The 15,541-nt window shown below is 45.9% G+C and overlaps 1 protein-coding gene across 6 annotated transcripts in view; it reads right to left on the bottom strand.

The window, feature by feature from the left end:
* LOC124719938 (probable ATP-dependent RNA helicase DDX60) overlaps nucleotides 1-15,541 on the bottom strand; it is a 113,182-nt gene that overhangs the window by 19,797 nt on the left and 77,844 nt on the right. For 5 of the 6 annotated variants that reach the window (XR_007006024.1, XM_047245132.1, XM_047245135.1 and 2 more), the window contains exon 7: nucleotides 4,372-4,534. Coding sequence is in view for 5 of the 6 variants with exons in the window: in XM_047245132.1 (XP_047101088.1) it covers nucleotides 4,372-4,534 (163 nt within the window). In the remaining variant the exon portion in view is untranslated. The remainder of the gene's footprint in view (nucleotides 1-4,371; nucleotides 4,535-15,541) is intronic. The other variant, XM_047245136.1, reaches the window with a different exon arrangement.

The raw sequence follows: 15,541 nt of genomic DNA, 5'->3' as shown, positions 1-15,541 counted from the left end.
GTAATGGCAGTTGTGGGGAAGGCGGATAGTCGTCTTCGGTTCATTGGTAGAATTTTGGGAAGATGTGGTTCATCTGTAAAGGAGACCGCTTATAGAATGCTAGTGTGACCTATTCTCGAGTACAGCTCGAGCGTTTGGGATCCCTATCAGGTCGGATTGAGGGAGGACATAGAAGCAATTCAGAGGCGGGCCGCTAGATTTGTTACTGGTAGGTTTGATCATCACGTGAGTGTTACGGAAATGCTTCAGGAACTCGGGTGGGAGTCCCTGGAGGAAAGGGGGCGTTCTTTTCGTGAATTGCTACTGAGGAAATTTAGAGAACCAGCATTTGAGGCTGACTGCAGTACAATTTTACTGCCGCCAACTTACATTTTGCAGAAAAACCACAAAGATAAGATAAGAGAGATTAGAGCTCGAACAGAGGCATATAGGCAGTCTTTTTCCCTCGTTCTGTTTGGGAGTGGAACAGGGAGAGATGATGCTAGTTGTGGTACGAGGTACCCTCCGCCACACACCGCATGGTGGATTGCGGAGTGTGTATGTAGATGTCGATGAGCTGAAATGGTGCCTCTCAGCGGAGGTGCCGTCTGCCGGTTGCCAACTTCAATGAGCCTATGTGGGGTCCAGAGTTCGCACCCGGATCTGACCAGCTGCCGAGCCACTACTTGCCCTTTGCAGCCACACACTACTACTGCGGTCTCGCCTCTGTGGGCCACTGTCGACGTATCCCGCGCTCGGGTCTCCAGTTTTCCTCAGTGCTCGGGGGCTCACCTGCACTTGGCTGCGCGACCTGGCATGACTGCTTCCTACCGGGCCCACTGTCACTGCTCGGAGGCCGACACTGCCCTTCGCTCGCCACTGCACTGGTGGTGCGATTCCGCATTACTGCCACCTGATCGGTAGAGCGACAAGTCTTTGGAGACCACGTTCTGAGCTCTACACATCCCAGGGCCAAGTTGTGACTCTTGGGGTTGCCCGCAACAAGACAATATTACAGCTGCTGTACCTCATGTGCTGAATAAATGACCTACTGTGTGGTTTCTGTGATTTACCGTTAGTCAGCTGCCTGGCTCCACATACCTGCTACACTGTCAATCCCTAGCAATTTCATCACAACCTATAGCGGGGTACCCATAAGCCATCCTGAAACCACTACAGCTCAGTAATATTCTGCTTCCTCAAAGGATATGTAGATGTGTGTGTGTGTGTGTGTGTGTGTGTGTGTGTGTGTGTGTGTGTGTGTAAATTATATAATATTATTATTGGTGTTTAGCCCTTAAAGACCGCAGTTGGACTAAACTACGTGGCCAGTTCCTTTTGCTGCCTTCCTTGCTGCCCAAACTTCCCTCATTCGCTCGCTGTGTTTCTGTTTCCGGTCCTCTGTCCATGCTTTTTGTCGGCTTTGTGTCTTCGGCTTCATCTTGATTGCCTTTTTGGTTGCCCATATTTCTTTCATCTTCTGGCTGTGATCTTGCTTGCGTTCTTCGGTCCATTTTATGCCTGTTCGTTTGTCACATTGTATCTCATGTAGTTTACTTTTCTTAATGATGTTTCTGAATTTTATTCTGTCGTTTATTGTGTCTGCTGTTATGCTGAGTTGGTTCAGCTTGTTTTTTTACCTCTGCCACCCATTTGTTGTTTCTAGTGGTTACCCAGTCAAAGATCAGTTTGGTCAGTCTGTGTGATGGCATTCTGTATAGGTGTCCATAGAATTGTAGTCTGCGTTTTCTAATCTTTTCTGTGATTGTCTCCGTATGTTTGTACAGTTCCTCTGTAGGTTTGTTGATCCGTATTCCATTGTTGTTAGCTGCGCCAAACATTTTCCTAAGTATTTTCCGTTCTACTTTTTCTAGTTGTCTGATACGTGTATGCCCTAGGACTAGTGTGGTCTCTGCTGCCTCCGGGAGCACCACCGTGTTGTAGTGGCGTAATTTGGCTTTTTGTGAGATAGGCTTCTTGTTGTAATGATTCCACACTACTTTGTATCCCTTGTCCAGTTTACTTTTTCTTTCTTCGTTTGAGTCTGTGTTATGTCCACTCATTTGTAGTGTTTCACCGAGGTATTTGAAGTTTGCCGTTTTGTAAATCGTGCCGTACAGTTTTTCAATAGCGCATATACCTTTCGTGACAATCACCAAATCATCTGCAAAAGCCAGGCATTTAATCTGTAGGTTTCCTAAGGTTATCCCTTGTTGTGATGTTTCCCATTTTTTTATTACCTTATCTAACACTACATTGAAAAGGAGAGGTGAGAGGCCATCGCCTTGTGGGACACCTGTGTGAATTTCAAAGGGCTCTGATAGTTCCCCACAGAACTTTACTTTGGAGGTTGTGTTGGTCAAAGTTTGCTCTATGATAGCCCGTGTTTTAGACTTTTGAAGAGAGTTTTCTGGTCAATAGAGTCATACGTCTTTTTGAAGTTGACAAAGGTAATGATCAGGTTCTGTTTGTGTTGTAAAATCATTTTCAGGTTCCAAATTTGTTCCACACAAGACCACCCTTTATGGAAGCCTGCTTGGTATTCCCCACTCAAGTGTGTGTGTGTGTGTGTGTGTGTGTGTGTGTGTGTGTGTGTGTGTGTGTACACACACATACACACATACACACACACACACACACACACACACACACACACACACACACACAGAGCGTGTTTATAAATGAATATTGGGGTTTTAACGCTTTACAATATTTATTGTATTAAGCCTACAGTTATAAATGATGTGTCAAATGAAAGAGGAACTCCAACAGTTTTACCAAGAACTTTATAAATGTTCAATGTGAGCATCATTTGTCACATGGCACACATCAAGTCTATAGCCAAGTTCTTCCCAAACGTTGATAAGTGTCTCTTCAGTGATTGTAGCAACAGCTGCTTCAATCCGGTTTCTTAATTCGGGGAGGTCTGCTGGTAGCGGACGCACGTACACACAAAATTCAAGCTTTCGTAACCCACAGTTGCTTCGTCAGGAAAGAGGGAAGGAGAGGGAAAGATGAAAGGATGTGAGTTTTAAGAGAGAGGGTAAGGAGTCATTCCAATCCCAGGAGCAGAAAGACTTACCTTAGGGGGAAAAAAGGACAGGTATACACTCGCACACACACCCATATCCAACCGCACTTACACAGACACAAGCAGACATTTTCAAAAATAGTCTTTCCGCTCCCAGGATTGGAATGACTCCTTACCCTCTCTCTTAAAACCCACATCCTTTCATCGTTCCCTCTCCTTCCCTCTTTCCTGACGAAGCAACCGTGTGTTGCGAAAGCTTGAATTTTGTGTGTACGTTTATGTTTGTTTGTGTGTGTATCGACCTGCCAGCGCTTTCATTAGGTAAGTCACATCATCTTTGTTTTTTTATATATATATGGTACAAGATTAACCCAAAGAACATCCAAATTGGCAGACCCAAAGACAAAATAAGTTTAAATTGTCTAGGATTTGCTGATTTCGTTGCTCTCTTGTCCAACAGTGTTCAGGAAACCAAACAACAAGTTAACTCACTGCATGAAATAGCACAGAAAACTGCTCTTGGAATATCCTTTGAAAAAACAGTCATCATGGTAACTGACCCACCACTCATAAACAAAATTGCCATAGGAAACCAAGAAATCAAAATTGTAGATAAATTTAAATATCTAGGAGAAATCATAACATATAACCTCAATGAAAAGCCAGCATGGCATAACAGAATAAAAAAACTGACTAGAGCACAATATATCACCAAGAACACCTGCAACAAAAAGAGCCTGTCAATAGCAACAAAATTAAAACACTACAAAACAGTCACTCAACCAGAAATAACATATGCAAGTGAAACCATCTTCAAAACAACTAACACTGCACAAACAGACAAAATACTCAAAATAAAGAGAAGAATCATCAGAACGTGCATCAACAAATCGTACCAGAAAGATGGACGCTGGAGAGTAGCTACAAATGAAACAGCCTACAAGGAAATAGAATCAGTAATGAGTAAAATCAGGAAGATATTTCATTTTTTGGACATCTAATCAGAACACCAGAGAACTGGATCATCAGGAGTATAATAGAAAAATTGTGGAAAAGTAAGTACAACATTAAGTGGATTACAGAAATCAAGGAAGACATGGATGAGCCACAGATTACATTGGAAGACCTAAGAAATAAAACTGACAAAACCAGGAAACTCACAAACAAACTAGACTGCAAACGAGAATCAACAAACAGACAATAGGAAGGGTGATTTCTGACTAATAAAGAAGGATAAGATCTGAGAGAATGAAGAAGTACTGGGCTGACAGAAAACTGGAAAATTCTATGTATAAAGTTGGCAAGAGTGGTCCAATTAAGGCCATAAAATGTAAATAATAATAATAATAATAATATATTACCTCTTGTATCTTCCATGCATGAAGTTTCAGGTTCAATACTCAACTGAGAAATTGGGAGAACTCGGTCCTCTCCCATAGTCCTCGAACATTCTTCAGCGACACACCGAAAGTAGTGGTCAAATAAGAATTTAACTTCAGAGTTATACTGCTCGATAACCTGAAAATACATTGTCACACATAGAAGATAATTTCTAACATACTATAGATAGTATAGGAAACAAAGTAGATCAATTATGTATCTGATGACAGATATGAAGTATTATTACAAGCAAATACCAGAAACTGTGAAGCCAGAAACATAATGCAGTAGAACAATTTTTACAATTGCAAGCTTGTTCCTCTCAGAACAGGATGGCAGCACCAAGCAAATGTATGTGATTTTAAGTTTCTGTAGCCTTTTCAGTACATCAAATTCCTTCCTTGTCTTGATTTGGTGAGATGTAAACAGCTCCCTCTTTCAAATGCCACAACTGATACATTATGTACATATAGTTACTGTCATCATTGACGAAACAGCCAGTTTCACAAGTAAACTGCAGTTTCTGACATTGTAGCCATTAATATGCTTCTGCCCCTGAACATAATAACAATTACGAAATTCGGTGTAACTGGTGCACTTTTTAGCAAAGCATTTCAATAACCTGGCACAAGTTTTGCGATCCTGGTGCTCACTTCATTTGACAATAGATTACAAACCATCTGATTCAGAATGAATATTTCACTCAACAGCAGAGTGTGTGCTGATGTAAATCTTCCTGACAGATTAAAACTGTCTGTCAAACTGGGACTCAAACATGGGCACTCTGCCTTTCGAGTACCAGTCTGGTACGTAGTTTTAATTTGCCACGAAGTTTGACATCGACTCACACTTTGCTGCAGAGTGAAAAACTCATTCTGGAAACAATGCCCCAGGCTGTCGCTAATCCTCATCTCTGCAGCATCCTTTATTCCTGGAGTGCCGGTCCCACAAGTTATGTGGGAGAATTTCTGTGAAGTTTGAGAGGTAGGAGATGAAGTACTGGCACAAGTAGAGCTGTTGTGGAGTGTCACAAGTCACGCTTGGGTAGCTCAGTCAGTGGAGCACTTGCCCTCGAAAGGCAAAGATTCTAGGTTTGAGTCCCGGCCCAGCTCACAGTTTTAATCAACCAGCAAGTTCCAAACCATCTGAAGATTAACAGTCCCCCTCCGTAGCGAAGCGGTACCATTTCCGCCTATCACGCAGGGGGCCCGGGTTCGATTCCCGGCAGGGGACTGGGTGTTGTGTGTCCTTCATCATCATTTTCATCATCGACCCGCAAGTTGCCGAAGAGGACTTGCAATACGGACGGTGCCTCCCGGCCAACAATGCCGTACGCTCATTTCGTTTCATTTCATTAGTTGTTGTTGTTGTTGTGGTCTTCAGTCCTGAGACTGGTTTGATGCAGCTCCCCATGCTACCCTATCCTGTGCAAGTTTCTTCATCTCCCAGTACCTCCTGCAACCTACATCCTTCTGAATTTCATTAGAAGATTATATTTACGAGTACTGCGAGTTGATACGACCTCTCGTAAGAAGCAACTTATTTTAAATTTTGCCAGTGTTCTTAAGCTTCAACTCTTACATTTTGTGTGCGTTTATTAATCGGTCACAGTTCCGCAGCTTTATTGACTGTGTAGTCCGTAGAATCACTGTTTGCATCACGCGAGGCATCTGTTTCCGTGTTCCGAGAGTCGCATGTAGTAGCTGGACCCCCAGTCGAGTGACAGCTCTCCTAACAGCACATTTGAGTACTGTCAGCTGACACAGCTTCTCATAAAAAGGGACTTCCTTTACCTTTTGTCGGTACTCTTTAGCGTCAACTGCTACATTTTGTGCATGCCTGTGTACTCATCACGCCACCTGTAGTACGGTTAGGAACTGTGACTGCTGTGTTCAGATGAGAGCCAAGTTGGTGACCCTTCACTCACAGCTTCAGGCAGTATCGGCTCAGTCAGGCAGCTCGAGGCTGCTGCCAATTGGCATCACCGTGGAGGGCAGGACGGGGGGTCCGAGGGACGTCCGGCATGACCCGTGTGTCACCCGGTTGCCCCACTACTGTGGCCGCCGCCCTGGATGCGGTCTGCACTGAGGTCGATCCCTCACCTCTGGTCGAGAGGGAAGTCGTTCCGAAATGTGGCCGGCAGCAAAAGACATTCTGAGGAACCGATAGGAGGGACCTGCCAGTTCACCTGACAAAAAGGTTTCAGACGCGCTCTGTGGCTGACGAATCCGTGAGCCGGATGAAGTCGCTAGCCCTGTTCCGAAGTGATCTTTCCAGTCTGTAAAGTATGGGCATTCACAGAGGGTGGGATTACTTCAGCTGCATAATGGGGCGCCATTGGGATATGGCTGTGAAAGAGGGGAAAGATCCAATGTGCATTCTGTGTTTATACCAGGAGGAATAATTCCAGATGTGAAACGGGTGCTTCCAGATGCCACGAAGACCACAGGGTGCAGCCAACTACAGGTGGTGGCCCGTGTCGGTACTAACAGTGTGTGTCGCTATGGATCGGAAGAGATTCTCTCCGGTTTCGCGCAGCTACGTAGGTGGTGCTCACCGTCTCACCGTCTGCATTGTCATCGACAGACCCGACTGTGGTCCTTCGGTACAGGGCCGAGTGGATGGTCTGCATCACAGGCTCGGATGGTTCCAAGACTGTGTACGTTGCAGATTCACTGACTTGTGCCATAGGGTGGTCGGTTTCTGGGTTCCGCTAAACAGTCCAGAGTCCACTACACACACATACACATGTAGCGGGGGGGAGGGCACTGAGTGGTTTTATAAGTCAGATGGTCCCCGGAACATGCAGAAAAGGCTTCTGTTTCAAAGGGTGCCGGGCAAACACAGAATGTGGGTAACCATAGGAACAATCAATATTGTTTTAACTGTCAGAGCTGTGTTGAAAAAGGAATCGGAGCTCCAAGTGCTAATAGAAAGCACTGAATCTCAAATTGTTATAGGTATGGAAAGCCGGCTAAACCCAAAAATAACTTCAGCAAAATTTTTACAAAGGGCTTAACTGTGTTCAGAATGGATAGGTTAAATGCAGTGGGTGGTGGAGAGTTTCTGGCTGTCAGTAGTAGTTTACCCTGTAGTGAAACTCAAGCAGGTAGTTCCTGTGAGTTAGTTTGACAACCAGAATAAATTAATAATTAGTTCCTTTTACTGACTCCCCCCCTCCCGTTCCCCCAACACAGATGATACAGTTGCTGAACATTTCAAAGAAAACTTGGGCATCATTTCAAATAGGTAGCCACTGATACAATCTTAGTTGGTGGTGACTGCTGCACTCTACCCTTGATATGTTGGCGAAAATGTGTTTAAAGTTAGTGGTATGTATAAAATGTCATCCGAAATCATAATCAGAAGATAATCTTGAACAACTAGTTCAGGAGCCCACCTGAAGTATAGACACTTGTGAAAACATACTTCATCTCTTACCAGCAGATAATCCTGACCAAATAAGGAGCATCGTGAGAGATACAGGGATCAGTGACCACATGGTTGTTGTAGGTTCACTGAATAGCATAACATCCAAACCCACCAAAAATAAAGACAAAATACATCTATTTAAAAAAGCAGATACAAATTCACTTGATACCTTTCTAAGAGACAGTCTCCAATCCTTCCAATCTGACTATGTAAGTGCGGAACAGATGATGTTTAAATTCAAAGAAATACTATCAATGGTAACTGAGAGGTATATAGCACATAAATTAATAAGATATGGTACTGATCCCCAGTGGTACCCCAAACATGTCAGGACACTATTGGAGAAGCGACGAAATTACACTGTGAACAAAGTCATTAAAACTCAATTCACATGATAAATGCCACAAACACAGGGAAATTACTTCGGGTGAATGTGGGAATGGAATTGCCCATCTACATATTCTGTGCGGTAGAATCATTAAACGAGAATCATGAATTAGATGCATCACGAGGTTTTACACACAGTAGTGTTGTAGGCATTCTGGAAATGGATGCTGAATGTTTGGCTCCCACTAGTGTGGATGATTTCAGCATCAATTATGTGAAACGGTTGTTAGTTGGCAATTTAGAAGTTAGGATGAGGAAAATCTTGACTGGTCAAACGCAGACCTAAACTATAAACCAGCTTCATTACATGGGAAAGTGGCACATTTAATGGGAGCAGATAGTTACTGTTACAATTTTAGCCCTTATTTATTCCTCACAGTCCATTACCGTCAATCCCCATAGTACGTACACCATAGGATACTGACTGGAGATAATCACCGGCGTACTGGAAATCATACAGGGTACCTCATCATTTACAATCAATAATGGAAGAATTTATTAGCCAGCAACTGAACAGTGGCATAATAGAACAACGTACTAGTCCCTGGGGAAAATCAGTCATTGTTGTACTAAAAAAAAATCATGTGACAGTCCAAGGAAGTTTAGATTCCATTGAGATAATTGCTACTCGAATAGTAGAACAATTACATATGCATATCAAATACCAAATATTATAGCGATACTGCACAAGTTATGACAGCATAAAAATTGTTGTCCATTATAGATCTGAAAAGTGATCACCGTAAACTGGAAGTAGTGCCAAAGGGCCAACCAAAGACTGCATTAACAGTTCCCTGTGGTCATCACCAGTGTCAGCAAATGTTACTTGATTTACAAAATGCAACAGCCACGCTTCAACAGTTGCCGTATGCACTGTCGAGGGGTTGAAGGATGTGGCAGTGCACGGTGTACCTCAATACCTCATATTATCGAGCAATGGGAAGTCCGGGATGTAATAACGACAGTAGCAGAGTAGACTGCTACTCACCCCATTGAGGAAACATTGAGTGGCAAACAGGCACAACAAACAGACTGGTCTACACTTAAGCTTTGGGCCAAAATGCCTTGTTTTGAAGTGGAAAAGATACACGCATTCACCCAAGCACAGCACACATGTACATGACCACTGGACTGTAGCTGTATTTGACGGGAACAGTAATCTGGTGTGGGAGGTCGGACTACGGAAGTGGCACGAGACAGGAAGGGTAGGAATAGCACGGTTGGGTCAGAGGATAATGTGCCGCTCGTGGCAGCGCACAGGGGAATGGTGGAGACTGGATAGGACTGCTAGGTGCAGTCGGAGGTTTTGGGGAGGGAGGGGGCGGGTGAGGGAGAGGGAGCATAAAAGGAGAGAAGTCGAGAAGGGCAAAAAGACCAGTGGGTGCACTGACTGTGTGGTGCTGGAGTGGGGGCAGCAAAGGGGATAGGTAGGTGGATGTCAGGGACTAGCAGGGGTCGAGGACAGCGGAGTTAGGAAACAGCTGGGTATATTGCAGGGAGAGTTTCCCGCTGAACAGTTCCGAATAGCTGGTTTTGGTATGAAGAATCCAGAAAGTACAAGCTGTGAAGCAGTCACTGAAGTGAAGCACATCGTGTCGGACAGCACGTTCGGCAACTGGACGGTCCAGCCGTCTCTCGGCCACTGCTCGTCAGTGGCCACTCACGTGGACAGACAGCGCGCTAGTCACACCCACACTGAAAGCGACACAGTGTTTACAGCTCAGTTCGTAGGTCACATCGCTACTTTCACAGATAGTCCTGCCTTTTACGGAATAGGAGGTGCCTGTGACCAGAATGGAGTACTTTGTGGTGGGGGGATGTACGGGACAGGTCTCCCGTCCAGGTCTATTGCGGGGATACGAGCCACGAGGCAGCGAGGGACTGGGAGCAGGGGCGGAGTAGGAATGGACACGGATACTGTGCAGGTTCGGTCCGAGGCACAGTACTACTGTGGGAATGGTAGTGGGTACGATTTCCTCATTTCCGGGCATGACAAACAGTAATTAGAATCCTGCTGGAAAATGTGATTCTGTTGCTCCAGTCCTGAGTGGCACTGAATCACAAAAGGTGTGATACCTCGATGCCAGATGGTGGCTATGTAGGAGGTGATAGGTGACTGGAGAGACAAGACATGGGAGCTCTGTTTCTGTACCTGTACCTGTTGGGAGAGTAATTTCAGACTGGTCGGTTAATTTATTCGCTGGGGGGGCGGGGGGGGGGGGGAATAAAACAGTGAGGTCATAGTTTTCACACTCCAAGGTGGCGGGAACTAAGGGGGGTAACAACAGCACAGTTCAGTCAATGGGAAAGCAAATTGGACAAACAAACAGGCATAAGAAATGGCAGGAAGAGTAAAGAACACAAGGTGGGGTGGGGTGGGGTGAGGTGAGAGCAGAGGCACCCGAGAGGGGCTATGTGCAATGGGGTGCCAGCACTGCTGCCGACCCATCCCGATCTGCACGCCGTTCTATGATGGCGACACAACAGAAACAACACCAAGGAAAGAAGAGACAAGCAAAGGGGACACAAAATAGCACAAAAGACCAGACAAAACTAGGGGAAATGGGGGGGCTGGGGGTTACCCTGGCTGCTATGTGGGCAAGGCCAAGGGCCTCCCAAACCAATAACAATATCAATAACTGAGCGATTCCAATTCTGGAAGAAAATTCGGGTACTTAAATCTGAAAGGACAAACCACTTTTGTGAAAAAACTGAGGACAGACAACCATGCAAGGTTTGTCCATTAACACCCATGACAAGGAGAATGGGAGGGTCAATTTAATGCGAACGGACAAAAGGTGGGGTCAGTGCAGCAAAATATGGACCACCCTGAAGTGGGGGCCCACAACTACAAAGGGGGGGGGGGGGGGGGGGGGGGGGAGAGGGGAGAGGACCTCATTACAGAGTAAAAACCCATGGGTCAACACATGGCTGAAACGAAGACAGCAGAGGATGGTAAATCCCTGCTAGGAGAGGCAGAAGGAAGAATGCCACATGGCAGGAACCCCTTAATCACACGAAGCTTATTAGACAGGGACGGTGGCCCCCAAAGAGTAGGCCTATGACCTGGGCGAAAAGGAATTTGATGTGAAGCTGCAAATCCCTCCCTGAAGAAGTCATGGAGAATGGTGCGCGCACCCCCCCCCCCCCCCCCCCCCCCCCCCCACCTCCCTCGCACCCCCCTCACTCATTGAGTCCATAAACGATAAAACTCCCGTGATGGAGGACTGTTTAATACAGCAGAGTGCCTGGTAAATACACATCTATTCCACAGTATACACGCCACAAAAGCCGGCAAGAGATGGTGCTCCATGCTAATAGAAGATGTGAAGGTATATCCATGTGATCTTCAGATTTAAGAGTCAGTGGTTTAAAGAACAATAGCATGCCACAACTCCTGTAACAGTCTGTGGAAAAATAATGGAACACCATCAGAGCAATGGAGGCTTTGGACCTCAGAAGAGATCCATATAAATCTGGAGGTGAGGAACTAACCAATAGGGCACGTTGGGGGAAAACATTGTGAACAGGACAAAAAGGGAAGATGGAAATAGCAGCCAGTAAACCTATCTGAGGGCCAGCAGTGGGCACATGACATCACAAAGCCACTAAAAGAATATAATAGGAGGTGTCATCAGAGAAAGAACAAACAGCAATGGCATACAAAACCAGGAGCTGGGACTGCCGAACTGAAAGGGAAGGGATCACAACGTCAACCGGGAGACTGTCGACAGGGCTACTGCGAAAGGCATCGGTGGCCAAGCGGATAGCACAATGGTGGAACAGGTCTGAGAGGAGCAGAGTGGAAGTTTCAACTGAGCCACAAACTTGACAACCCTTGGCCAGATGAGAGAGAATTCAGGCCTGACAAAGACAGGGAAGAGCTGAACGATCCACACCCCAGGCTGTGTGGGCAAGGAAGCAAACGACAATGAGTTTAGGGAAACAGTCAATATTCAGAAGGCAGATACGGAGCAACCGAGTAAGCTCATTGTCAAAAAGAACGACCCAAGAAACGGAAATGGGGGAACTACGGTCAGACGTCGGACGTCGAGATAAGAGTTCTGGTTCAGGATGGGTCAGAGTATGGTGACAGAAATTCACCACCTTTGATTTAATGGGGGAGAACTGAAAACTGTGTGTGGGAGTCCATACGAAGCATACCCGATGGCACCCTAGAGCTGTCATTATGCGGAGGCCACCCAGTGGGCTCTAGTCCAGACACAGAAATCATCCACATACAGAGAAGGGGTAGCCAACAGAGGCCACGAGTTCATTAAGAGCAATGAGAAAAAGAAACAAACTTCATACTGAACCCTATGGAACACCATTCTCCTGTGTTTGTGAACACCCGAGTACAGTGCCAACCTTAACTCAGAATGATCAGTGAGACAGGAACTGGTGAATAAAAATCGAGAGGTGGCCCCAGAGACCCACTTACAGAGTGTAATTAAGGTGTGGCGGCGTCAAGTCGTTTTATAGGTCTTACGAAGATTGAGGAAAACTGCGATAAGGTGGCGATGCCGAGAAAAGACGTGCCGAACTGCAGTTTCCGACTGAAGATCTGAGACAGTCCCTCTCGAAAGCCAGACCGGTAAGAAGATGAAAGGTCCCGAGATTCTAGGACCCGAGAGAGCCGACGAGCCACCACCTGTTGAAATAACTCGGAGGGGATGTCGGTCAGACTGACTGGCTGGCGATTATCGAAGGAAGGCGGATCCTCACTGCACTTGAGGACAGGAATCCCACTACTGCCCAGCCACTGAGAGAGGAGTTGATACTGTCGTGGAGGACCTAGGTGTCGGGGCCAGGGGCCGAGAAAAGGCCACACTAGCTCGGGGCCCCGTATGTACCGTGCACGAAATCACAAAAGTGTTGTGAGACCCCTGGGTGCTAATTTCCATCTGCATAGGCTTCAGTAAGACTCTCGGTATATTTAGGGACTGATTGTCACTACAGATGTGATGACCACAGACAGCTAAGCTGTATGGAATGGACTTCTTAATATGGAGTAAGTAGCAGCTCTGGAAATGGAGGTATTGCTGGTGGTTAGCGGGTCTGATATGAAGAGAGGTGCTGATGTAGCCAATATTGAAGTGAAGGTCAACCTCGAGGGAGGTAGCTTGTTAGGATAAGGAGAACCAGTTGCAGTGAATGGAGGAGACGATGTTGAGGTTCTGGAGGAATGTACACAAGATGTGCCCTCACCCTCTATCAAATGATCAGTAAAATGCTGAGCTATTATGTCAATAGCCACCTTAATGACTGGGATCTTACCCTCAGATTTTTGGTTGTCCACATTTAGTAATGAGGAAATGGAATGGAACTTTGCTACAACATTGAACAATGTGTGCAAGCAGTTGCAAAAAGTGAACACCAAGGCCCTTGATGTCGGGAGAGAATGGGGCAGAATTGGGATAAATTACCAGAGCATCAGGCGGGTCAGTGGGTTATGTTAACAAGCCCCTACAACCCAAAGGGCAATTCAAAGAAGTTCGTCACATGGTGCCGAGTGGCTGAAATGATACCACTGAGGTCTGACTGTTTTTCGACAAAGCAGCAGCAGAGGGGTGCCGACGGGATATCCTCACAACGCAACCTTGTTTTCAAAGAGCAGGTGTACACTGTATATATTCCGTGTACGAATCTTAAGTGTTTGTTGCAAATCGCTACGAGTGAGGTCGACCTAGGGACGTGATGTGACTAGAGCTGCAAGATACTGATTTGCTAATTAACAGCACAGCTTGTGACATCACAGGAATGACTTTCCATCTCTCAGCTAACATAACTGGGACCACCGTCGTAAAAGTGACACAGCCTTTGCAGTATCGGTCACAAAAACCACTGAAAGTATAGCCCGGAAGCTAACCTGCAGTAACAATACCTCGGAGCCCGAACTTATCCACTCATCGGATGAGCTTATAGCCATTCCGTAAGGACACGTTACTGAGGAGCAGATGCTCCACGTGTGCTGTAATACTGTAATGATTGTCATTACGATTAGTACCTCAGTTTTTAGTAATTATGTAGGGATTCTGAATCTACTTTGTGTAACTTGGACCTATGTAAAGTGGAAAACTGTCCACTCATCTGAATTCCCAGTGCATCAGCTGCCTGTAGACCATAGATAGCAAGAACTGGCTAAGAACTCAGCCAGCAAAATGTGTGGTTTAAGCTGAACTAGGGTAAGGAGAACCTGGTGCTGTCGATGTTTGTCAAACTATGCGATATGTTGTCAATACAGTTTCCAGAGATGTAGACATTCTACAATCTGGTAGATCAGTTCTCCCAAGAAGGGGAATCATGTCGTACCACAGCCTGTGACCGAATTACGAAGCAGTTTTGTAGCGAGGGTGACAGAAGGAATCTCAGAATCTAGGCCGAAGTGGTGTTCTTACAGGGAAGCCGTATTTAGGGTGCGCCGCCCTTAACACGAGGGCATCTGAACGGAGAAGTTACTGAACCAATACAGTACAGCTAGTGCTGTTAAACTGTCGACACGACGGCAAAGCCGGGAAAATGCTATCACGGTTGCTCGACGGTCACACCTCGTGCCTTCTACTGTTGTGACTTACAGGGCAAAATCGCTACCATTTCAGAGACAATAGTGGACCAGGCTTGCATACAGTCATCAGTTTTAGACAAGCATCAGGCAGTCACCACCAGTAGCCAGCTAGGACGGGTGATCTACGCCAGTCTACGAGTCGAGATGCTTGTGCGAGCTCCCGCAGCTCTCCGTCTCCACTAGCTGCCGGCCTGCTGTCCACGCAGCTCACTCGGAGCCTTCGACCGACGGGTCACCAGCTAGATAACTTCCATCGGCTGTTGGCCACCGACTCTGGGGTCCGTGGTTTGTGCCTTCACCGACTAGCTGCTTGTCCCTCAATGCCTGTAGGGTAAATGCTGCTCCCGTCGGCCGTATGGACACATTTCGCCGCCGTCAGCCACTGTGGGTAACACAGCTCGATTCGTACACCCTGCTGTATCTTGCGCTGAGCTGGGAACGAGCTAGCTGCCTGTGGGCTTTCAAAAAAGAAAATGAAATGAGGTGTGGTGGCCCTCAACTATGCAACCCTCTGAAATATTAAAAGTTTTGGCCGGTTTCGTTGTCTAGGGGCCGGGATACGCAGTTGCCGCATTACGAGCCAAATACTGCTGAGTCTACAGTATACAATATGAATACAAACACGAATCGAACGGTCGAAGGTTCCTATCACTTGGCAATTGTGAATTAATATAGAAATTTATAAATGAAGCAACATAGAAATTTTGTAAGTAAATAAAATCTGCAGGTACTATCTTAATGACTTTAAATGATGAGTACGGTAGTAG

Source organism: Schistocerca piceifrons, chromosome 11 (genome assembly GCF_021461385.2).
Source record: "Schistocerca piceifrons isolate TAMUIC-IGC-003096 chromosome 11, iqSchPice1.1, whole genome shotgun sequence".
NCBI classification, from domain to species: domain Eukaryota; kingdom Metazoa; phylum Arthropoda; class Insecta; order Orthoptera; family Acrididae; genus Schistocerca; species Schistocerca piceifrons.
This window is presented reverse-complemented; position numbering and strand designations above follow the sequence as displayed.